The 24736-nt window shown below is 39.8% G+C and overlaps 1 protein-coding gene across 1 annotated transcript in view; it reads left to right on the plus strand.

The window, feature by feature from the left end:
- Positions 1 to 24736, plus strand: part of galnt9 (polypeptide N-acetylgalactosaminyltransferase 9) — a 74640-nt gene that overhangs the window by 6341 nt on the left and 43563 nt on the right. Inside the window, exons 2-4 of the mRNA XM_026343652.1 lie at positions 3747 to 3927; positions 15775 to 15941; positions 22573 to 22747. Of these exons, the coding sequence (XP_026199437.1) occupies positions 3747 to 3927; positions 15775 to 15941; positions 22573 to 22747 (523 nt within the window). The remainder of the gene's footprint in view (positions 1 to 3746; positions 3928 to 15774; positions 15942 to 22572; positions 22748 to 24736) is intronic.

Below are 24736 nucleotides of genomic sequence, written 5' to 3' on the forward strand. Positions count from 1 at the left end.
TCTCGAACACGTTACAGTTAAGGCCTCTAAACAGCACTGGTTTGCTGCAGCAGTGTTTTAATATGAGAAATGAAACATCCATCATGAGACTGTTTATCTCCAACTATATTAAACCGCTACAGACAGAAAACAGTGCGTCAGAGTTTCAGGTCTTATTCTGGGACCATCCAAAACCTCTCGCCCCTTAATGGAATTTTCTTCGGTCAGACAGAGGAAGTGGAAGAATGGTGGAGCAACACAACACAACACAACACAACACAACACAGTGACCAGAAAACAAAGCTGGCAGACACTGTTCTGCTTCCAAGACTCACACAGAGACGACGAGGCCCTCCAGACTTGAGTCTCCGGCTCTAGAGGCTATCTGTGTTATTCAGTGACATGGGCCACTATGCCAGATGGCTAGTCCGTGACGTGAACCCCACCCATATTTGTCAAAATGCCACCACGCTGGCTGGTGCAGGGCATGCTAAATCCCTCTTGCGGGAGAAGCCCGTTTGCAACCATTCAGCTCCAATTACAAATCTTCAGTAGCACCCGAGGATTTGAGGCCATCCAAATAGGGTGATTACTCCACACTTCCTGGAGGGGTGAAGCTGAGAGCTGAGCTCTTCATTGGTATGCACTGTTTACTTACTGTCTGTGTGTCCATCTGTTGATATGGAGAACAGACGCAGCTTGATTTTTCTGTGGAGGCCACACTGAAACTTGGCTCGCATAACAATTATCTGACATTATCCTGCAGTTTCATGGAATTTTAAGTAGTCAAAAAATAGTCAAGGCTGGCAGAGACAGATATGAATAAAGCTGACAACATGCTGCTGTTGAAACAAAGGAAACTCTGTAAACTTCAGAGACTGCACCAAAGTGATTGAGGGTGTGGGGGAGGGGAGGGGAGGGTCAGAGACGAGAGGGCTGTGGATTTTTTTGCTGAATGGAGATTTTTTTTTATCTCTATCTATATTTTATTAGTAGCTTTGTTTAGTAATCATGAAATAATTAGGTAAAAAAAATTAACTTTGTGTGTCGTGGATCAAAAACATTTGTTTACAAGGAACAACAATCATGTCTGTGTCTGATCTTTATTTACTAGTAGCTAGTGGGACTGTGATGATGAACATATGTCGTGTAGGGTTGGGGACACGTTCACTCATTTCTCCATCTCCATTCTTTTATTAAATCCAGACGCAGTCACAGCCACCGCAATCCCTTTCAGACTTTATAAATCACATGGCAAATGTCCTCACTGTGTATTGTTGCTTTCTCTTCTCACCGTATTGTGTGCATACTGTATTTAGGAAGGTGCAAAATCCAAGCACTTTTGCTCGACCCAGTCCTCAGTCTGCACTCTTAGCAGATCAGTTTGCACCTTTTTTTTTTACATGTAAACCTTTAGTAAATCAGACCCTGTGTCTGTAACACCATGTTTTTATTTTTACTGCTCATTACTGTGCATTAACAGAAACGACATGTTAAATGTTCTGTATCATATAGAGTTAGACTCTAAGATAATGCTTATCCTGCACCACCCAAATTGGTCTTCACAGCTCGAGTCAGTGGCCCATTCATTTATTTATCACCACTCGTACTAACTGTTCATTTAGTGTCTTAGTTAAAAAATAGAATGCGACCGGAAGGCTCACTAAACTAAATACAGCGTTCAGCCTCATTTTGGCAAAGTGCTATTTCTAGTCTTATTGTGCAAACTGAGCTATTTTCAAAGTTATTATTTCATTAACAAGTAAAGCTTGAAACGGTTGATAAGACAAGTGGAGAAAGATGTTTTTTTTTTTTAAGTTAAGGGAAGAGTTTAAGCTAAACGTTATATGCTCTATGGAGGGTCTTGCTTGTTTTTAAGGCCAAACATGAACACCCTATCCCTTCCCTCCCAAGGTTTGTACAGTCCATTAGAGGTCTGAACCAGTAAATAGACTCTTTTTTTTTTTTTTTTGACACTGCTCACCATTTTTCTCATTTCCTTTTTGAAAATGTCACTGTCACAGCACCAAAGTGACGGCCTGTTCAATCACAGTCATGAGTCATTTTAATGACACCAGAGGGGTATTTTCACTCTGCCGCATGAAATCCGGTGCTGGATTTTACTTGTATTAGACCAAAGAAGCCTAACATGATGGAGCCAACCTAGGATTAGCTTCTATTCACCACCGAGCACACACATTGACTATTTGGCTTTTCTGTGGATTCTTTGTGAGTAAAAAGACCCGCATGGAACAAGCACAGTGTGAATAACCACTTCGTGGTCACGTTGGTGCTCCACACCACTTCTATAATACTTCTATAATAGAGCTGTTGGACTAAAGGTCTCTGTAAACATCAGTGAGTCTTAAATCCACTAAACCGTATTACTACATGACAGTAATGCACTGTACACATTTTTGACAGCCTTATGTTTAAACTTTTCTCCTTATACTAAGAGTAACCCTTTTGAGATATACATAAGATTGACTTTATTTGATAAAGCATCATATTTGATACATCTATGTATTGTGTATATTTGTGCCTCAGAAAAAAAAGATATCACTGAATTTATCTTTTACAAACATGGAACATTTACACTTTAATGCCGCTTATGTGAACAAGTATCTGTTATTCAAATATTGCCTGCAGAAAAGCAGAGCAGCGTGGGGTCTTTCCAACATTGTAAATGACATTTTGACAGCACCACGACAATATGTCAGCCAAACACTGTCACCAGAAGAAAATCGGAGGGTTAACAAGTTCACCTCACTCGTCGAGATAACAGAACTGGCAGCAATTGGTATTCAAGGCGATACCATACTTTCTAAGTGCCACTTTTAGCTGAAAACCGTGATTGAACATTTCTTCATTCTGAAGAAAAAATACTTTCAAATATATTCTAGCAAATGATTTGAAACATTTATTACAGTATGACAAACAGTAGGCACCTGAGGCTGGGGAGCTGACCATCACCCTGAACACTTCCACTGTTCTTCTTGCACAAAGATCATAATCTAACTACTGCACATTATTATTGACTAGCTAATATTGCCTTGGCATGGCCTAATATTAGCTTTCAATAGATTCTTAAAAACTCGACATACTTAACATACAAGACTAACTCATTTGAATGCAAATTAAAGCTCGCCTAGCAGCTATTATCTACATGAGTATGAGATAATACATGAATGGCAAAAATCATCACAATCTTTTTTTTTTTAATGATTTTTTACAATTTCTGAAACAAAATCCCAAATCACAATTTTGTGTCCATTATGCAAAGTGCAGTGAATGAGGGAATGATTTTGGACAAATCCCAGAATGTGTTTTTGTAATGTTTATAGTTTAAATAACCCAAACCAAATGCATTCAGAGGTCAGGTATATTCATAATCGGTCGTGATACTCTCCTTTATGTGACCTACAGCTGTGCACAAGTCCTCTCTGGTCTCAAATGTTTGCCCTTGTACCACGGTGTCTCCTAGCTTCTGCTCTGCTCCACTCATCTCTGTGATGTCCATGTCCATGTGGGTGTTGTGCAGCTTTTTCATTGACAGACAGTGTAATGATGCCCTATGGATGAGGCCCGCTGGGTTTGTGGGTTGCTGTACACCGGTCTCTTCACACTGCCAGTGAATGCCAATCAGCTGGCCCTCTGCGTGGCCTCTCTTCTCACCTGTCACCGACTGTTTTCTGTGAGGGTGCCTGCCTCTACACGGCCATGTGCACCTGTGTGATTGTCTTTCTGGTGTGTCATTTTCTTGGCAGGTTTGGCGAAGCCCATGGGGCTGGTGGAGGGACCTGGAGGCCTTGGCCAGGGGGGAGCTGCTGCCACTCTGGGAGGGGACAGTCGCGATGCCGAGGGGAAGTACGAGGAGTATGGCTACAATGCTCAACTCAGTGACCGTATCTCCCTGGACAGAAGCATTCCTGACTACAGACCTAAAAAGTATGTCCACCTCATGTTTCCTTGCATTTTCCGTCATGTACATTATCCCTTCAACTAAAACTCTACACCTGTGTAGTGTTGGAAAGACTGGGAGCATTTCCAGTTTAATCCCTGCAGCAGTTGATGGGCTGTATTTAAGTGAAGACACACAATGTACCAGGAAACTGGCAATCTCAGTTCCCCTATCACACATTTAACACACAACAGGAGATTGGCTGTGTCAGACACATTCTCAGTTACTAGAAATAGTTGTGTTGATGTTTTAAATAGGCGACTGGAGTATGGCGCAGAAATGACAATACATGGAAGCAGCGCCAATCACATGGTTAGAAACTATGCTATGCAGTGCCCACTCACTCACGGTGCGTGAATACACACTTACCTGCTGTATTCGCACCGGGGCTCAGTTCAACATTACCTGGATTTGTACTAGGGACTGACATTTTAATAACATTTGTGTTCTCACAGACAGTCCAGAGAAGTTCACATATGAAAACAGCTGTAGTAACCAAAATAGCTTTCTTCTTTAATCTAGATTGAATCTTCTTATCATTATTCTGATCCTCATACGCAAAACCACAGTACTGTACCTGCTGTATTATAGCTGATTATAGCTGATGCGATGTCACATGGATCAAAAACTGCCTCACATTGGTTTTCATATTGAGCACAAAAATGCAAATGTCGCCCTTGTAAATTGAATGGCTGCAGGGGGTGGGGGGGCAGTGATCTCTAGCATTTCTACAGAGCAGTACACTATAGCAATGCAAATACAGCACATTTATTTTGTGCTAAAAACACAATTTAAATTTAAAGTACACCTCTGCCATGTTTGGCATTTATTTCACAATGGTCGGCACGGTTGCCTTTAGCAATATTATCAGCATTTTCACTGGATGATGACTGACTGAGGAAAATTTGTTTGTGACCATCTTGGTGTTGTTTTTTATGATGAAATGTTAATAGTACAATGTTGCCATAGTCAGCCTGTTCATTTCACAATGTGGTTTTAAAGTTTCTAATTTAAAAAAATATTACAATAAGTAGGTTTCATTAAGAAGTGATATTTGCAAAATGCAAAAGACAGCCATTTTGTGAAGCGAGTAAGTTTCTTTTTAATAAAATGATTCCAAAATACAAAAAGAGCAAAAGGAGAGAACAAAAAGAGGTTCCAAATTGGGATAAAGTCCAAATAACTGAGACTGAGCAAAAACTTAAAAATACCACAAATGAGACTGAGCAGAGAGAAATATAACAGTAGAATGAGCCGGATACAGTTCAAATGGCAAGAATCTCAAAGAACTGAGCCGGTTACAAGACAGACTGACTGAAAAGGGATGAGTACGCAAGACAGGTAACAAAGCAGACAGGTTGGCTGAGGAATCACTGTAGAGGCTAGAGCAGCAGCAACATACAGTAAGGCAAGCTTGATCAGGACTCAAAGTCTGACCTTGCTGAGGAGTCACATGATGGTTTAAATGCACAGAGTTAAGGCGGTGAGAGGCAGGAAGTATTTCCAAATAAAAGCAAGAAAAATGTGCAAGATTGCGACAATAACAGCTTTGGTCAGTCTAAGAGAAATTACGACTGCAACAGGAAAAAACAAAAGACATGGAGGAAGAAGTAATGACTGACCATGACAGTTACTGTCACACCCACTACGAATAGGGGACTGGATGGAAGAACCAGGCATCAAACTGCTAACCCCATTTGGTTTTTGGATTTTGGAGTTCTCTCAGAAAGTAAGGTGTTAAACTGGCACACCTTACAAGCTCAGGATCACAAGGAGACAAGTAGACATTATTTTTTGGGAGCTCAATTTCAGATCTATGAGAAATTGATCAAACTCTAGTGTCTTGGAGACACAATCTAGACAAAGATAAAACACTTCTTTAGAATTTTACTTTCCTCTGGGTTTTTACCTTTGCTGTAGAGACTGTTATTAATTTTTCAAGGGCAGTTGCGTTACGGCTTTATTCACTGACAACCTTTCTACAGTTAAAGTAAATTAACTAATAAAGAACCCAAAAGCACCTTCTTTTGTTCCCTTCTTCTGCCTCTGTCAGTCACATTACTCTCTACATGTTGTAGCAGTCCCTCTAGAATCTCGTTCACTAGCTATCGTGACTTCTGTTTGATATTTTCTTTATCTTCCTCTTCAGTCTTATTGCCTCATTCAACTTAATCCTCCTCCTTTATTCTGTTAATAAGCTTTGGTCAGTTTGGCCACAGGGCATCTTGGGGCTTCAGGCATGGGGAGTTACAGAAATGAAAATTACTTTAAACATGCCTAATCCTTACATGAAAGGCCATGGACAAGACCATGGTTATAGTTGAGAACTATGTCATAGTTGCATTATTTTTTTATGAGAGAGACCCAGTGGACACCCAGCTGTAGCCTTAATGGTCCTTTTAAACTAAATTTTATATTTAGAAAGTGAACTACAGCTGTGATATAGCATGCAGTGACTGCAGCGTGAGATGGATTGGGGAGGAGGGGTAATCAGGGCTGCCAGTGGCATTCATATCACACTGAACAATGGCGACAGGCAGAGACATTGAGAGGAAATCTGATGGCTAAGAGAGGTTTCTAAGGGCTTTAGCAGGGATAAAAATTCATTTCATCCATGCTGCTTTGTTCCCAGCTCTTTTTCACGCCCAGAAAAATTAGACAAGAGTGGAACGGGGAGGAGGAGGGAGAGTAAAAAGGAACTTGCTAATTAATAAATCAGCTGAGAGTGCCTCTGGAATGGAAGGGTTTTAGGAAATTCCTTTTTTATCGACTAATTCAGCAACTATGGGACATAAGACAAAGGGAAGTGAGTGTTGGGGGTTTGACGAAGTGTTTTTTTCTGGTATTAAATAGCACTGACTTTGTTACGTGCATTTGTGTGTATGGATTGGTTTTGACTAGTTTGTGCAGTCTTATCTTCACAGAATGTGTCATACAGTTGGATTTGCACTTCTTCTTGATCTGTCTCTCTCAATTTCTGATTGAATATGATATACTGATATTTTTTTGCAAACAAACACGTTTCTGAGCTCAAACAAAATATGTCACATGAAACAAGGTGAAGCGTCAATCAATGACAGCTACCCAACAGGTACAGTGTCAAGAAAAAGCATGTGAACCTTTTAGAATCTCTTGGTTTTCTGCATTAATTTCTTATAAAAATCTGATGTGATGTGTCATCTAAGTCGAAAGTATTAACAAATATAATGTTCCTAAAGTAATAACACAAAATCTGATCTTTCATGTCTTTATTGAGAACAACCATAAAAATCACATGGTGCTAGTGGAAAACATCACCCGAATAATAAAGTATGGTGAAGAAAACATCATGAGCGTGCTTTGCTGCATCAGGGCCTGGTCAGCTTGCTTGTGATTCAGAGGAAGATACATTGAGATTGTCTGTTCGTCAGCTGAAACTGTGTAGAAGCTGCGTGATGCAAAAGGACAATAACCCAAAATACCGGAACAAGTCCACAACAGAATGGCTTCAGAAAAACAAATCCACCGTCCAGACCTTTACTCAATAGAGATGCTATGGAACTGGAAGAGAGGCAAACACATGAGACGTCCAAAGAATATGACAGAGCTAAAGCAGTTCTGCTAGGAAGTTTAAATTCTTCCAGAATAATGTGCAGGTCTGATCCACAGCTACAGGAACCACCTGGTTGAGGTTATTGCTGCCAAGGTGGGGCGATCAACTATTTCTTAATTTTAAAGGTTCACATACTTTTTCCAATAGTACTATGAGGCTTTTATAGTTGTTCCTAATAAAGACATGGAAGATCAGATTTTTTTGTGTTATTGTTTTAGGTTAATACTGGTTGGTTGGTTAATACTTTTGACTTAGATGAAGATCCGATAACGTTTTATGCGAAATTAATGCAGATAACCTTGAAATTTAATATATTATATACTATATGAGAGCAACCATCTAGTATGAAGTCAAGGGCAAAATATCTCTAAGAAATAACTAATTATGAATAGCATTTGTTAAAACTGCACCTGAATTTAATTTATTAAATATTGTCAACAAGGAGAAAAATGACAAAGAAACACTTTCTTTATTAGAGGAGTATACATCAGCCAGGTCTTTCCTCCTTGTGCCACCAAAACAGCTCTGGATTGTCGAGGAATGGACTCTACAAGACCTCTGAAGGGGTCCTCTGGTATCTGTCACCAAGACTTCAGCAGCCTATCCTTTAAGTCTTGCAAGCTGTGAGGGGGAGTCTCTATGGATCAGATTTGTTTTTCCAACACATCCCACAGATGCTCAGTTGAATTAAAATCTGGGGAATTAAGAAGCCAAAGCAACAGCTTGAACTCTTTATCAGGTTCTTCAAACCATTGCTGAACAATTTTTGCAGTGGCAGGGTGCATTATCCTGCTGAAATAGGCCACTGCCATCACAGAATACTATTGCCATGAAGGGGTGTTTTTGGTCTGCAAACAATTTTTTAGGTAAAGTAAGTGATACATGTCAAACTAACATGCACATACATTCCAGGACCCAAGGTTTCCAAGATGAACACTGACCAGAGCATCGCACCTTCTGTAGTAGTGATTCAGTAGACCAGGCATCTAAATCGGTCTTTCTACATATATAAAAAAAAGCCATCATTAGCCATCAGCTGCCCCAGGGTCTCTCTGCAGGTTTCTGTCAAGGATCTTTCTCTGTTGCACCTAATAGGGTAGCATACCCTACTATACCCTACTACTGCAAAATCTGGTCTTTTATTTCTCTGATTGCCACACCACTCTTGACTGCTTTGCTTCTGAAATGATTTTTTTTTTTCACTTTCCATTCTCAATTTATTTCTACTACAGTACAGCGCTGCTTTTAGATATAATGCTGACAACTACTGACAGTTGTTATCCTTGTTTCAGCTGATTTCTGACAACAGCACTTAAAGCTCTGTGAGTCTTTTTGCTCTTTCCAGTTTTTGAATTAAACCTACTCTGGAAGGAACAGTTTAGAAACGCCAAGGCATTATAAAATTTTTACAATTGAAAGTTAGAAAGTGAATACCAAAACACAAATAAAAACATGTTCCTTACTCATCTGTAACAAGCAGATAAGCAGGTAAACTATCTAAAATCTAAAGGATTACCCTTTACAGTACAAAACACCATTTGCTACTTAATCAGTGTTAAACTTGAAAGCTTTGCAGCAATCTGTTTTTTTCCTCATTCCCAGGTGTTAAAAAAACTGCATGTCCAGTAAATGTTACGATTTAAAAGATGCTTACGTATTATTGATTTAGGATTTTGACTCTGTAAGTATGTCCTGTGGATTAAAGGTGACTGCAGCACTGTAGAAGTGAGGCAAAATGCAGGAACCTTTCTAATGGGCTTTTAATTGAACAGGAGTCATTGGGCAGAGAGGACTTTGATGACTGCAGGGAATCAAAGTCCATTGCCATGACTGAATGATCCGCACATTCTCTAGTCTCTCTCTTTTTAAACCTCCCTGTCTGCAGTAAAACCAATTCATTATAATTACAGCTGCAATTGTCTACTGCACAGAAACCTGTAATCCCCATTCACTGCCCGCTAGCCTGTACTTTTCTCTTTTGCCCTTCACTACTGCGAGTGACATTCTTAACTGAGATATACCAAGGGACTTAGGTAGGCTCTATATTATGGTGACTCTGAGCCTGCCATTCTCTGTCCTTGGGAGGCTTACGTACAATAACAGCTCACTGGGCTGTGAAGAGAAAAACAATAAAGGTAGACAAGCTGGTAAAATTACCGATGCCCACAAACTAAACTAAACAAAAATAATTTAAAACATAATTTTTGTTCTTCAGACCTGTTTCCATTCTACGATTCCCCTCCCGCAAGATGGTTCCTATTCAATTACTCCTAATCTCACCTCTATCTCTTTTGTCACTTTGCCAAAGATTTGATTTATATTTTGTTAAAATAGCTGCTAAACCTACAACTATATTGAAGCAGATGCTTTGCCTCCCAGAGTACCCTTCGTGTAGTATTTGTCTGCCTGTAGGAGGGTGATAACCAGAAAAGGAGGCTGCAGAAATAGGCTTACCTCATCTCCTAAGCATCTGATAACTGCAGAATGGGATCAAGAGGTCTCATTGGTGCAGGATCTCCTGCTGCAAATTGTTGCTCTTTCCAGTGCTAGAGTTTATCTCCTGTATGGGGGGGATGGTGGAATGACAAGGCAAACGATTATCTTTCTGAGAGGACTGTTTGCGGATTGGAAAGTTGCTTTGGTCTTGCTGGCAGTGCACAGGTTATTGGAGGTTAATTTGAAATTTCACAGCGAGTAAGAGCAACCAGCAGGAAAAAAGTCAGGGGGGGAGACCGGGGCTGCAGGCTGGTAGAGGAGGAGAAAAGGGGAGGTGTGATAGGAATAGATCTTAATCTGGCGCTCTGTTCCTGTCAAAGCTTGTTCCGGGTCAAATTTTGAGCGCTGGCCATTGAGCTCAGTCCTATTACAAACAGATGAGTCGATCGCTCATCCTGTTACGGCTTTACAAGGCTTCCCCGCTATTGCAGACAGGTATAAATTTAAGGTTGAACGATGCCCTAAATTGGATCCAGCAACTAGGGCAATGGAACTACAATATCACTTTACGATGTCGACACTGAAATCCAGCCTAACACCACATCTCAACTAGAAGTGATGAGGCTTCCTTGCCCCCTCTGACATTTTCAAGATTTTACTGTGGTAATATTCATCCAACACAGTCTCTCCACCATCTGTATAACTGAACAGAAGTGAAATATACATTACTTTGTTTGCGCAGTTGCCATGTTGTGGCTGTGTCTCTGCAAAGGTGCGCCGCAATGCAAAAAATCCCCTCTCAAACTCATTGCCAGATTTGCCATTGTATTTATAGACCTGGCATGGCTGATTGAGAGAGGCAATAGAGAAAGCTGTGAGAGGGAACAAAGGAGTTGCTGAGGGAGAGTATAAATGCATGGGGAAGGACTGAAATCATACAGTGGAGAGGTTATCAATCAAAACACTTGTGCATTTACTCCTAAGAATAGAGAGTGAGAGCACAGCTTAAAGAACAGATAGACGTGCAGCATTCTCCATCATAAACACCTTCTGTGGTTTAGTTTTCCTTTTATTACCCCTGCTGTCAAATGCATATTGGCTGTGGTAATGGAAGTGACTGATAACAGTGCATGAAACTCACGGAAAGAATCCACACCTCCAACTCTAAGTGAATGCTAATGTCGCTCTGTATCTGCTCGCTATGCGAGTAACTATACTCTCACTCAGCCTAGTTACCATACTGTAAGAGTGTAGAGTGTCCATGTTATCTGTACTGTTCACAGGTGTCTCAAATCAGTTATTGCAAATTCAAATCAATAAATGTTGTAGATACTGTAGGTAGTAGCAATAATTAATGAATTCTTTGAAATTTTTAAAATCTTGTTATCGGTCAATTACTGTGGAAGCACAAACATCTCATTTTTTTATTTTTAAACTAGCATGATACTTTAGTAATTAAGTCGAAAACATCAACAAACAGGCAGGGATTTTTACATCCATCTTACTCACACTATGATCTACTGTATGTAATCTATGAAGCTATTACTAGGAAATACAGCACTATTTGAATTACAATTATTATTATTAATCAATGTTATTGATATCTTAATAAACTGAGTTAAATATTGTCTCCATAGAAAGCTGGCCTGCCTAGTTTTCAACTTAGTAGTTTGTCTCAAATTAAGGCAATACTAAAGACCTAGTCTTTACTTTTCAGTCATGTTCGAATTGAAGACTCCATTAAAAGTACACATTATATTTGTGTTTAAAGTTCTGATTTTGGAGGACGAGAGTACGTTAACATTGTGCAACATGTGCATTAGTGAATTAAGTTTAAATTGTGTTAAAAATAATTAAAAGCAACCAGCCAAAATTGTATAGAATTACTGTGGCGGTGATTTAGTATTTAGTTAGGATGTATGAGATAAATGTGCAGACTAAAATAAAATCTAAAGTGGAGAGTACAAATAGCCATTTTAGAAAATCCCCTTACTTGCATTTTTATTGCTACTGTACATCTAAAGCATTTACTATATCATTTCACAAGATAATGATGCCAGATGCCATCTGTTGTGCCGTCCTACATAATTGGTAGTTCCTCTCTTGCCAGTTCTCATTGTTGAAAGGTGAGAACCTGCTAACACATGCCCACCACACACACACACACGCTCTCTCAAACAAACCAGTGGTTGTGGAGTACAAGGAACGGTCCAGTGGGTGGAGAGAGGAGGATGCAACTTTAGAACCACGCTGGGATCCATCTGCTGTGTGGCCGCCTCCCTGCGGCGTGACCCAGTGGATGCTGCTGACTCAAGCTGACAACCTAGTTCACTGGGATATGCGAACGTTGAGCACGAGTAGAGTTCAGATGGCTCACAGCAAGGATGAAAGAGCAGCTAACATGTTGAACAAAACATGTTCAAGGTAGTGCTGCCACACCAAAATTTGAATGTGGATGCTTTAAGCTAAGCTTTATATCTAAAAATAACTCCATAGTGAGGAAAAAAGAAAACACAAAGGTCACTTTTAGTTGCACTTTTAGTGCTGCAGCATGCATATTAAATTTCATTTTGTTTGGGTGATGATTGTACACAGCACCGCTCTTTCATTTCTACATTTAGAAGCGTCTTACTGATCTCTTATTAGTTGAGAATAAGGCTTCTTTGTTCTGTAGCATCCCTAATTTTTGATTCATGATGATGAGACAGGGCACAAGGCGGATTTTCAAGACTGAATTTCAGCCTCTATCACATCTAATTATCTGTAATAACAGGTGAGGCTGATATATTCTGACAAATCAATATATTGTCTCACGAGTAGCTCGAGTGTGAATGGTATTTCACCTGGCACATGCAATATGTCACTTCAGTGTCTTTCACGTTGCTCTGCCTCAGTGTTTAGCGGAGTAACCTGATTCGCCGAAAGCTAAATAGAATTCATAGATTAGTTTACACTATGGCTGATTTGTGTCAATTTCATAGTCCAGCACAGAGCAGTGTTGCAAGTGCTTCATCATGGGCAGAATCTCGTGTAAATAATTCAGCCCCAACAATTATAATGGGCATCTCATTAACCCCACATAATGACTTAGCACTGCTGAGTAGTGTATTTAAAAACATGGTGAAACGAAGGCACAATTGACTAAAATGTGTTGTCAGTTTTGCGTATAATTGGAGCAGCGTGGAAAAATTCTCAAGATGGTGGCTGTGTGTGGTGTGTGTGTGTCTGTGTGTGTTAACAGTTGCCATAGGAATCAGAAAAGTGACTCCGTCCAGTCAACACTGTTATTTCTGACTTCGAAGCCACAGTGTGCCTCTGAGAAAATACTGTATTTTACTGGAAATGACAGGGAAGTTTGACAGACTGGAAAACAAAGCTCATCGGCAGTGGAGGAGTTACAGGATTGCGACTGAGTGTGTGAGCCAGGCAAACCAAGTGAATGTTTTGTACTGTATGCTCAGTTGCTTGGCATCGTGTACAGTTCATTATATTCATTGGGTCGGTGCAAGCGGCAACATGTAGCATGATTCCAATCACAGTTACAAAAGAGGTGAAGTCTATAAAAGCAAGAGAAAGAGGCAGAGAGGCCGAGACAGATGGTGAGAGAGCTCACAGGTTATAAAGGAAGAACGATGGCTGAGAAGACATCGAGCACATTTATAGCACACTTGCATCCCAGTGTTATTCTGCTTTTGATCATATTTGGTCTCATGTTTACACAGATCACCTTGTTATTCTAATGCCTGTATACATGATTTTAGCATTAAGTACATTTCTGATAGTAGAAGCATATGTTTGACTCCTCAACATCCAGCAACACTCGACCGATTAAGGTCCCAGAGCGAACCAGAATGAACCCATTTTAGCTTTTGGCTCTCAGGAGCATTTAACACCCTGTCTGCATTTGGCACCCTCATCTGAACATCTGCAAATTGAATAGAGGATGTACAGTAACTAAGAACAAGTATGACAATGTTTTTATAGTTTATCCTTTGCATTACTGAAGGAAAACTTTCACTCTCATTTTGGCTTCTACACTTGTGGGTTTGGTTTTGGCCACACTAGTTTAGCTCAAGGCTCGACAGCGACAGTGATGGTGTTTCCCCTGGTAGAATTATTATCACTTTGGTGAACAATTCGAAATGTGTCCAGTACTAAGTAGTAAGCACCTGCCAACAGGAGCATTGTGTATCAGCATTCTGACTTTAGCTATTTGCCCAAAGCATTAAGTACAGTATCACATTAGTACTGCAAACTGATTTTTATATAATTCTTACTGTGACACAGCTTCACAAACTAGACATAGTTAAAGAAGAATTCAGGCTTGTATGAAAGTGCTCCACCTATGTAATATATGTATTTTCCCTAAGACCTGATAAGAACTTATAAGATTGTTTAAACCTTTTAAAGAAAACATGATCTTTGAAACCAGAGATTGGAGTTACCTTCCTGCATTCTACGTGCAAATAAAGTTTATTAAAAACCTTTGTTTTAATTAAATATAGAACAAGTCAATGGTGAACTTTGACATAATGACAACACACCAGACTATATTCTAGTTTAGTGTAGTAGGTGCTGTCAAAGGGTCATGAACATGTCGAACCTGAATAACAACACATTGTTCTCCTGACACTGGATAAAAGTACTTTTTACTCAATATAGGATTCAGTATTGGAACTCCAGTGCAGCAGTAGTCACAGTACAGTATAGAGTTTCCAGATCTGGGAGCTGCAGCTTTACCATCAAATGGAACTTTTTCTTCAAATGAAATCTTAGAAGAGTGCTATTTTTGCCTTGCTGGTTTCATGCACAGAGGAAAAAGGGATTCAGCATCCATCCCTTTGTTTTTGAAGGAAATATATAAGGTCATATATATACATATATATATGGGAATCCACTGGGAATGTGACACTGAACATTTGACTAAATACAAGGATATTATGAGGTAGATTTCTCGGAATATCAATCTAACAGACTTCTACATGTGAACATTTACATTTTTCAAGCAGCTGTAATTATGTCTGCATCCTATTTACTGCAGGTGTGTTAGGTCCAGAGCCCTGCTTCTGCAGATGCTTAGTGACATACATAACAGGGATGGGGCCATCTTCAGTGTTAAGTTATACTCATGATTTTCCTGCTGTGATAAGTCAAAATGTCTGCTGGTTTTTGCTGATGCTGAGTAAATTTAGATGACCACACAGAGGTCCTTGAAGTAGCTCTAGGAGTCCTTGACAAGGTATCAGTGAACCATAAGGGAGTTCCTAGAGGCAATAAAGAGATTGAAATATTAAGAAGTTCATAATAAAGAGATTTCAGGAATCTTTCAGAAAGCTCCAGGGTGCCTCCGTGAACACCCTATGTGTATTTTACTTGTTTTACACGTTGACTGTATTAAAATTTGTGTCACCATCTGTATGGTGTATGTTGGGCTTTAAGAGCAGCTGGTTAGCTTACCTTAGCATAAAGACTGGAAACAGCAACAAGCTCATAGGTAATAATATTCACAGGTAGGCGGATTATAAGCAGATGTTCCTAACTTTGGACAGAGCCGAGCTGCCTGTTTCCTCCCCCTAGCTGTTTTCAGTTTTTATGCTAAACTGATCTAAGAGTCTGGATGTAGATTTACATCATAATTAAGTGTAAAGTTTTCTCATGAAAGTGCATGTGCATCTGCTCACCAAAAGAAAACCTTACATAAGGAGCTACCCTAGGCCCCATGTGTGTTTTCCCACTGAATGGTTTGCTGCCTACAAAGTCCAGATTGGTTTATCGCTGGCTAAAAATATTTAAATTATCTTTGCAGGTGCAAGCACTTGACATACCCAGAGGACCTTCCCCAGATCTCTGTGGTCTTCATCTTTGTGAACGAGGCTCTGTCGGTGATCCTGAGGTCTGTCCACAGTGTAGTCAACCACACACCAGCACATCTGCTTAAAGAGATCATCCTGGTGGACGACAACAGTGACAGCGGTAAGAACTTTTTAGAGATTTATTAAAAGAACAAGGATTACCACTTCAGAAATGTCCTTTTTTCCATCATGTTTAATTGCTTCTTGAGTGTATTCTCTCAGACTGTAAATCAGAAAACCTGTACAACCTGCAATTTATCATTGTCTAAGGCTGCAGGTTTGCTTATTCAGTTGAGACAGTCACACTATTTATCATGCTGCGCCTTGTGTAAACCAAGGCACCATATATAAATGACACAACAGTGAGTTCGTTTTTGGGCTTCTTCCAGAGTAGCCGCTCTTCTTATGCTATAGTTTCTGTGCATGTTTTGATATGTGCATTTGTGCGGCTCTGTGTGTGACACAGCTTTCTGTGGGTGGATGTTTTTGATAGAGAACCCCTGAGGGTGCACGCTTGAACACCAGGAATTAAAATAGCTTAAAAAGGGGGAAAAGAGAAAGGATGGGATTTGTCCTGTCCTTCTCTAAACGGCTGCGTACTACTGTCTCCATGACGATGTGGGCAAATGCTTCAGTTGCTTCCACACCATGACGCCCACAGCAGCTGACGATGCTCAGCTCTGCATCCCAAAAGCTTTCCTGTTTGCAGAGGGAGGGACGATGAGCTAGATTCCAGACGACACTTGGCCCTCCTTCACTTGGCACAGAGCAACAGGCCTGCCTCCCTCAGGCTGGCAGAGGAAAAGGGTGCATAAATAACATACTGAAAGAAGGCCGAGCAGGAGTCACCACTGGCACATCTCCGCTCCCCGCTGAGGCTCTAACTACCTGCCATTAAACAAGGAGTTGTTAAAACCAGTGAAAAGATAAAAATGGAAGGCAGCCCCTCCTTATGCCATTGTCAGTCTGCCCAACATATTTTGACTCTTACCATGATTGTCTAGAAATAGATTTTTGAAGGACAGCCCATTTCCACTGTAGAGTCTACTACATTTCTGACAGTAGTGTAGTTTTATTATATAGTATTTTATTGGTATATTATTTTATTAGTACCTATTCTCTGGCTCATAAAATGTTATTGTTGTGAGGGTGTAAAAGACTATAGAAAGAAACAGCATTTGTACTGTGAAATGTGTTGCTCATAGTAAAGCCAAACTGAAATACCATCTGACCTTGCACTTTTCCTCAGCAAGAAATGTTTAGTGTGTTTAATCTCATTCTGTAAATGTACTGTTTTGTTTCACTCTCTTCAGTAGTTTGTCAGTGTTGTTTCCATCTACTTTGAATGTTATCACCACCCCCTGCAGTTTGTTATCCCACACAGACCTACTATTCAGATACATACTTTTGCTCCTTTCACTACAGGCCATGTGATTTTAATGATGAAATGCACTTTCTGACTTACTAGTCAGTACAATTTGCTCCTACTGCAGAATAATGTGATAACATTCAAAATGGCACCTGGGGATTTAACTGACAAAGTTACCAACTAGGTGTTAAGTACAGTAGTGTACTCCACAGGGAAAGAGACAGACATTTCCCTCAGATTTTGGCAGAGACTAAAACAGAGCTAAAAAGAGAATCAATAGTGCAATAATAATGAAATATTGTATTGATCCTTTATTGATAGTGGGCTTATGTTCGCCAGATTGACACACAACCAAATGCATGCTAACAAATCTGACTGTGTGTGCCTCTTCATTTACCACAATCAATTTTATGAGGCGGTCAGAGCTTATGAGTCATGAATCCCACTCCGATGTCACTCTGGTACCGCCCAGACTACGAGTCTGAAACATGCACTAGCCAGACCCAGAATGCTCTATTCAGTTTAAAATCAGCTGCTGTGAGTTGTTGGTCTTTGTTTCTTTGAGATGTCGGACTTCAGTTTAAGCTACTTGTAGATTTTTTTCCATATTCTTGAGCGTACAATGATGAGCGGAGCGGCCTAGTGCGGCTTGAAGTGGGGGAGTGGAGTGGGTGAACAGGTCCGTGAGCCAAGACGTGTAAATTCTCACTGCTCCACTCCAGTCACGTCCTCTGGAGATGAAAATAAGCCAGCTCCAAGCAATCCAAAAAACAAAGCAAAAGAAAAAGGAAAACAATCATTAATGCAGGTTTAAACATTTGCAAAAGTAAAACGTACAATTGAATTAATAAACCTTTACACGTAATTGCACTGATTTTCTCAAGTTTTTGAGAAGAAGAACTAGCTTCATTAACAAATAGCATGCCTGTCTGATATCCTGATATTTAAATCACAAAGTTGGCATCCTGTTCCCACTAATTAAACCCTGGAGATTCACCCTATTTGCCACAAGACACTTCAGGCATGGAAACTAATCAGAACTGTTAGAATAAAGTTGTCTCCACCTGGAAAAACTGACTGTTTGAAATTGATGTACACGCTGTGACTTAAATAAACAAACAAAAACAGAAAGTTGACCTCATGTTACAGATCCTGCCTCTGTCATTTCTTCAGTAACCTTTGCCATAAAACATCACAAAATGACACTTAATATTAAGGTGCTGTATGCACTCCACTGACGAACCCAGCCTTACGCATATTTAATAAAAGGTCAGTTGCAGATCACACTCTGTAAACCAATGAATCCACAAGCATCTTTTACTGTATGTTTATCAGTGATGATAATTTGTGGTGATGCGTGAGCTGTCTCTTGGGAGCTGTTCTGCTTTGACATTAGACAATTAACATGCAGACTAGACTGCTTGACCTTTCTTGGATGGCTCTCTCTGTCCTCTTTCATTTAAACAAGGCCCAGTGAGATGAGTGGAGGTACAGCCACATGCACTCCTTGCATAATGAATCATGCAAAGAAAGCATGTTTGCTTTGTCACAACACACAACACATTTCCTTTGCTGGGACAGCCGGTGACATTTATTGGTGGCTGAGAGGTTTATTCACAGCGGTGGTTCCAGCAGTCTGAACTAAATTCACATTCCCATTGATGAGCTTTAGCTGTGTGACAACTTCAACTCGTTGTTGTTCACCATGTTAGCAGCAGAGAGGAAAGGCTTAATGAGCCCTACAGGATTCAATTCCAGAAAATACCACCACCAAATTGATAACTTAATGGTTCATATAATGAAAACAGGATATAAACTAAGGACCAGCTGAGTACAGCTTGCAATAGCAATTTCAAGTTAACCATTGCATACATTACATCTGATTAAAACCTCTGAACGAAAGGTTTGCGTATTAACATCATTTAGAAAATTTGTCTGACATATAAAAAAGTTTCATTCCAAAATCATTAGAAAAACTGTTTCTGTTTACATCACAATAATCTTCCTAATGATGAGGGACTCACTTTCATGAGCAAGAGTTTGTTTCACTCTAGTTGAGGCCATCACATATCGCCCAATAAAACTTCACATACATCACTCAGAAAGCATAGTACAGCACATTTGTGCATCTGTGTTTACATCTAGAGAACACGTCATATCGTCAGCTTTACAATGAATCTATTCAAAGCAATGAAGAGGGTCATGAAAAAACAGAGAGCTGAGAGCTGAGGAAAACTACTTAATTTAGGTCAGAGAATGTGCTCATTATTGTTTTCATAATTCATCTGTCAGTGATTCACAGAAAATCAAGTCCATGTTGCCAGAGCAGAATTTCAAATGAAGTGGATGTAACAATGTTAAGAGTTGGTAAAGGGCGGAAGAGTCGGAAGATATGAACCAATTTACCATTGTGCTGTGTCCAATTAATGTGTGAGAGGTGAATAACCTCTATATTACTGACATGCTGCTGCACAGGTTATTTCTGCACACGTCTGCTGCCAAACATTTCCCACTTAAAGTGAAGAGCATACGTGTGTTGTCCCTCAGCACATTCGGATCCTTATCCCAACAAACTGGTGGACCAGAATGAGGAGTATCATTTTACCTTGGCTTCAGTTTTTTTTTTAATATTTAATGAACATCACATTACATTTAGTGAGCTGGTTTACTCATTAAATAACTTCACTAGTCTGCTAGTGATCGATCAGACCGATTGATTTCAGACCTGTTTCCGTATCGCTGTCTGAGACAAGTCCATAAATCCAGCCCTCGAAGAATGTGGCCTGTGGTCTGTGTAGCACAAGTAGATTGTCTTTTCTCTGACTGTGATCATATTACTCTACCAAACCTTTGTAAAGACCCAACAAAACACAAATAATGTCATTTGAGACACATTTTAGCCTTAACACAGTGGCTTTCATAACCTTTCATACATTCATTATGATTCATAGAAGATTCTACAATCTACTATAAATTCATTTAAAATTCATAGTTTGATGGAAGGTTATTTATCCTCTGCTAGAGTATGTTCCACTGCCAGTCCTTTAAAATATATTCCCTGCTCCATAACTCTCCTCTCATGGATACAGTCCAGTGTTTTATTTGCTAGGATCAAAGGGAGGCCCATAACTTTTCTCCTTCCTAGCAAAGCCCAGTAATTATTACACTCTAATAGCTTTTATCATATTGGAGCTGCAGGGTAGACTGATGATGAAGGAGTCCCATTGCACAGGTTCGAAACCTTCAATAGTGCAAACAAAACCAAACTGCAAAGGTTTTTGCTCCTTCAAAGGGGAACAATGCAGTCTCTAACAGTGATTGATCCAGATGGGAATGAACTTAAATATTCAATAACTACATGACATTAGTACAAAATGCCACTGCTCCGAGATGCTCCATAACAAAGACATGGAAAAGGAAGGATCTCATTTGAGATAAAATGATAACTGTCATTTAGGAATCAACTTTGAGACTTTGTATAAAAATAATCCTACATCGTCTTAGATTGTAAAATATTCTACAATTTTGACTTCTCATTCTTGATATCAAGTGTAGGTAGCATTTTACTGTTACCCTGTAGCTTCAATCTAAAAGGGTCTCTAGATTAATCCGAAGGACATCGGATAATTAATGAGAGAGTAAGGGCAGATTCATGCTTCCTGCAGAAGGCAACGTGAGACCCCATGCATGCCTTAATTACATCATCGTACCCTGCGTGACGGGCCTATTCAAGCTGGCTTGTGCCAGTCATCTTTTGAAACTCTTGGGGAAAATGTTTTTTGATGGAACTGCTAACAGCAACTATGTAACAGCTGGCAGCGAGAAAAAAATACATTACAAGAAGATGCAGGCAAGATCCACACAGCAATGCTGCAGCCAGCAGATTCAGATCTCCTATCCACTTGCAGTTACTGTGCTATTTACTGAGCCACTGTGCATTTGTTCATGTTAAACATAAAACAACCACTGAAACAGGACATGTAGTAACACACCCACAGACAGAGAAAGCAGAAACCAAGTTCCAACGACTCAGTGGTTTGTTTAATTTGGTGTCAAATGCTAACACCCATTTACTTCAAGGGTCACTGCTTCCAAATTCACCCACTCTGCAGCAGCCACTGCAACGTGTTAAGCTTCAGCTAGAAAAAGATTCTTGACAATCCTTCCCCTCACTGTGTCTCCTCAGTCACACACACAGATGGGGGATTAGACTGCCATTTTTTTTTTATGTTCGCTGGCAGATTTATGTTCAAAGTCACAAGCTAGGTGTGGATGCTGTTCAAAATCCGGTGTGCCACAAGCGTCCTTATTAATCTCTCCCTCAGAAAGTGGAGCGCTCAGCAGTAACCTGGAGGAGAAGCTCAAACAGCCATCTATCCTCCAACAGAACATAGACAGCAATTTGTGCAATTGCCTGTTTACCTGGCAAACTTTGTTTCGAGTGATGGGAGCCAGCTTCATCTGTGATAGGAGACAAGGAGAGATGTTCTAATCCAGCTGGAACAAAGACATCGCTAGTGAAAAGCAGTAAACAGTGACACTCCAGCAAACTGTAAAGTAACCCTGTACGCTGTCTCCATTGAAACAAATGCAGCCTTTATTTGATTTATACTTTGATTTAATGGAGTTTGATAGGTAATAACACTTTTCTTTTCTTTTCTTTCATACACAATGGCAATTCAATGTGCTTCACAGCAGCACATATACAAATTGATCAGTATTGTGAATTAATATCAAAATAACAGCACCTGATGTCAAAGATGCACTCAGTGGGCCTTACAATCTGCAGGACAGCACCTTCAGTCAGTAGACCCTCAAACTGGGAATTGGAAATAAGGAAATTAAAACCCTCAGATTGTTGTGATTTTTCTCACTGGAGCAGATCTTGTGCACAGTTCCCAATATTGTTGGGGAGTAACACATTACTCAGTAGGCTCCTACAGTAATCGGTGCAGTACAGTGCAGTAATTACAGTAAAGTTCAGCACAATATTGTACAGGACACTATTTTTTTAATAGATGCATGCAGTCAGTGGTTGTATTGGTGAGTAAATAACTCCAAACCAAATGCTGTGTGTGTTGAGTTAGTAAAGTAATGTAACTACTACTTTTACCTCTTCTTTACTACTTTTTCATTGAGTAACTGATTACATTTTTCATGTATTTTGCAGCTGGAAGTGTAAAAATTATCAAAGAACATACAAATGAGCACTTTTTATTAATCCGCTCCCGACACACAGGCTGCAAGGCCAAAAGCATTCAACAGTAGCACTGGGTTATCTCTGAGACCCATTATCATTCACTACAGCTGCCTGGTTAATGTTCTCACACTGTCATTTGGAAGTCATTTAAAGGAGGATTCTCTCTAATCTGCCCTCTTTTAGTGGAGCTGAAATTCAACTTGGACCAGTACGTGAACAAGCGCTATCCAGGCCTGGTAAAGATCGTGAGGAACAGCAAGAGGGAGGGCCTGATCCGGGCCAGAATACACGGCTGGAACGCAGCCACGGCTCCTGTTGTCGGCTTCTTTGATGCCCACGTGGAGTTCAACACCGGCTGGTAAGAAAAGGTCATGTTTAACATGCCGAGGTCTGAGCTGGTACTCTGTCCTTTCTCACCTTTGCCTTTCTGGTTTGCTTTTTATGTTTTCAGTACAGAGGGATGTCATGTAGAATTACTTTCCTTTAGTCTGCCCTGAGCATTATCAGACTCTGTCTGACTAATTTCTACTGAGATTTTTACTGAGAGAGCACTTTTTTAATGTATGACTAGCACTATTGGTAAGAATTGATTGTTAATAGCTCTTTTCTCTTGTATCATCATTGCAAAGACATGCCAATTTAAATAACTCCACCTGTTCATCGAATACACACTTATGACAAAAGAGAGAGAGAGAGCCAAAGACTGTGAAAGGAGATGCTGAGTGTAATTAGAAAGGGAGCACAAATGGTTAGCATTTTGACATCATTTTACTCGCGGGCTGTTGGCTTATTTTGCTGTATGAAATTACTTCTGGGGGTCTCAGTCCAATGTGTGCCTGATGGTTAAGTTTACCAGCAAACAAGTCGCTCAAATAGTTGTAATTGGCACCTAATTTGAGCCTGTCATGTTGTCAGTGTTTGAAGACGACGTGTAGCTTTTGTTCCCTGGGAAGCTGCCTGGGAGGGAGGAGGTGCACGGAGACATGAAGGAAGAAGATGAGTGATGGGAGAAGAGAGCAGAGGGACACATTTCAGTCAGAAATTGTTTATGGTGTCGCTCAATGCAGTTGAGCTTGTGTGTTTTTTTGGCTAACTTCATATTAGTGTTGTCAACATATATACATATATATTGTATGCATACAGCAATTTACATCACCTGATTGACACACAACCTGTTTTTATGGTCATAATTCAACCAAATACCAACACACAAAGCTACATTAGAATTCATACTTCACCATTTCCAGTGTCTCTTGAGGATCCATGTCCAAAACTTCATGACATTTCCACCAAAGTGAAAACAAATGTAATCGAATTGACTAAACACAGCACAGTAGCTATCCTCCTGTTCAATATTGAGACATTTATAGCTTAGACAATCTTCACCAGACTCAGGTCTGTGCAGTTCAGGCCTGACCAGTGTTTCACAGGTGTTATTTTTACATCCTCATCCAATATTGAAAACTGACACCTTGCTTAATTTGACAGTAGACAGAAATGAACTGAGCGGATGTTAGGATCCACCTCAAAAGTCTGTGCAAAATGGTCTAGAGAGCTTTCTACATTTTTTTATTTTATTTTTCACAGCAACCATGTTCATATATTTTACAAACCAATCCAATATGGCACTATTTTCAAATTACTGTTTATAAATTTATCTTAGACAGTTCAGCCCATTTTAGTTCATTCATCAGGACATACCCAGTTTAAATCCACAACCTCCACTAAAAAAATATGTTTAGAGCAGTCCTGCACTTATTTTCTCAGTTTGTCTGCCAGGACCAGTTAAACATCTCTTTCTTGACAGCAGAGTTCATATACAAACTATAATTTATTATTTTATTAATTTAGGTACATCACATATATCACATTACCTTGTTGGAGGATTAACTTATAGATTTACCTATAAATAACAAAAGACACAGAAAGTGACACAGTCTGAGCAACTACTTCTTACACATGCACAGTAGAAGTACTGCAAACACCACAACGGGGTCCTGTTTCAAGCATGCACTTTTACATTTATAATTAATGATAAAAGAAACTTTGTGTGAACTTCAGATGACATCAAAGCATAAAAAGGTCAGGGTGCACGTGACTGTGTTCAACATGGATTTGTTGGGCTCTGTGTTTTTTTTTTTTGTTTCTCATGTGAAGCACTGTTTAGAAAAGTGCTTTATAAATAAATGTATTATTATTATTAACATGAAAAAAATACACACCGCTATGGATTAGTCAGCCACCAAACACGGCGACCTCGTGACCCTTAGGGAGGGATGATTTGATGTACCTTGATCACTGCCTCTCAGCAGGCTGGTTTATAGCTTGAATAGGATCAGCAGGCCTG

This window comes from Anabas testudineus, chromosome 9 (assembly GCF_900324465.2).
Source record: "Anabas testudineus chromosome 9, fAnaTes1.2, whole genome shotgun sequence".
Taxonomy (NCBI): Eukaryota; Metazoa; Chordata; class Actinopteri; order Anabantiformes; family Anabantidae; genus Anabas; species Anabas testudineus.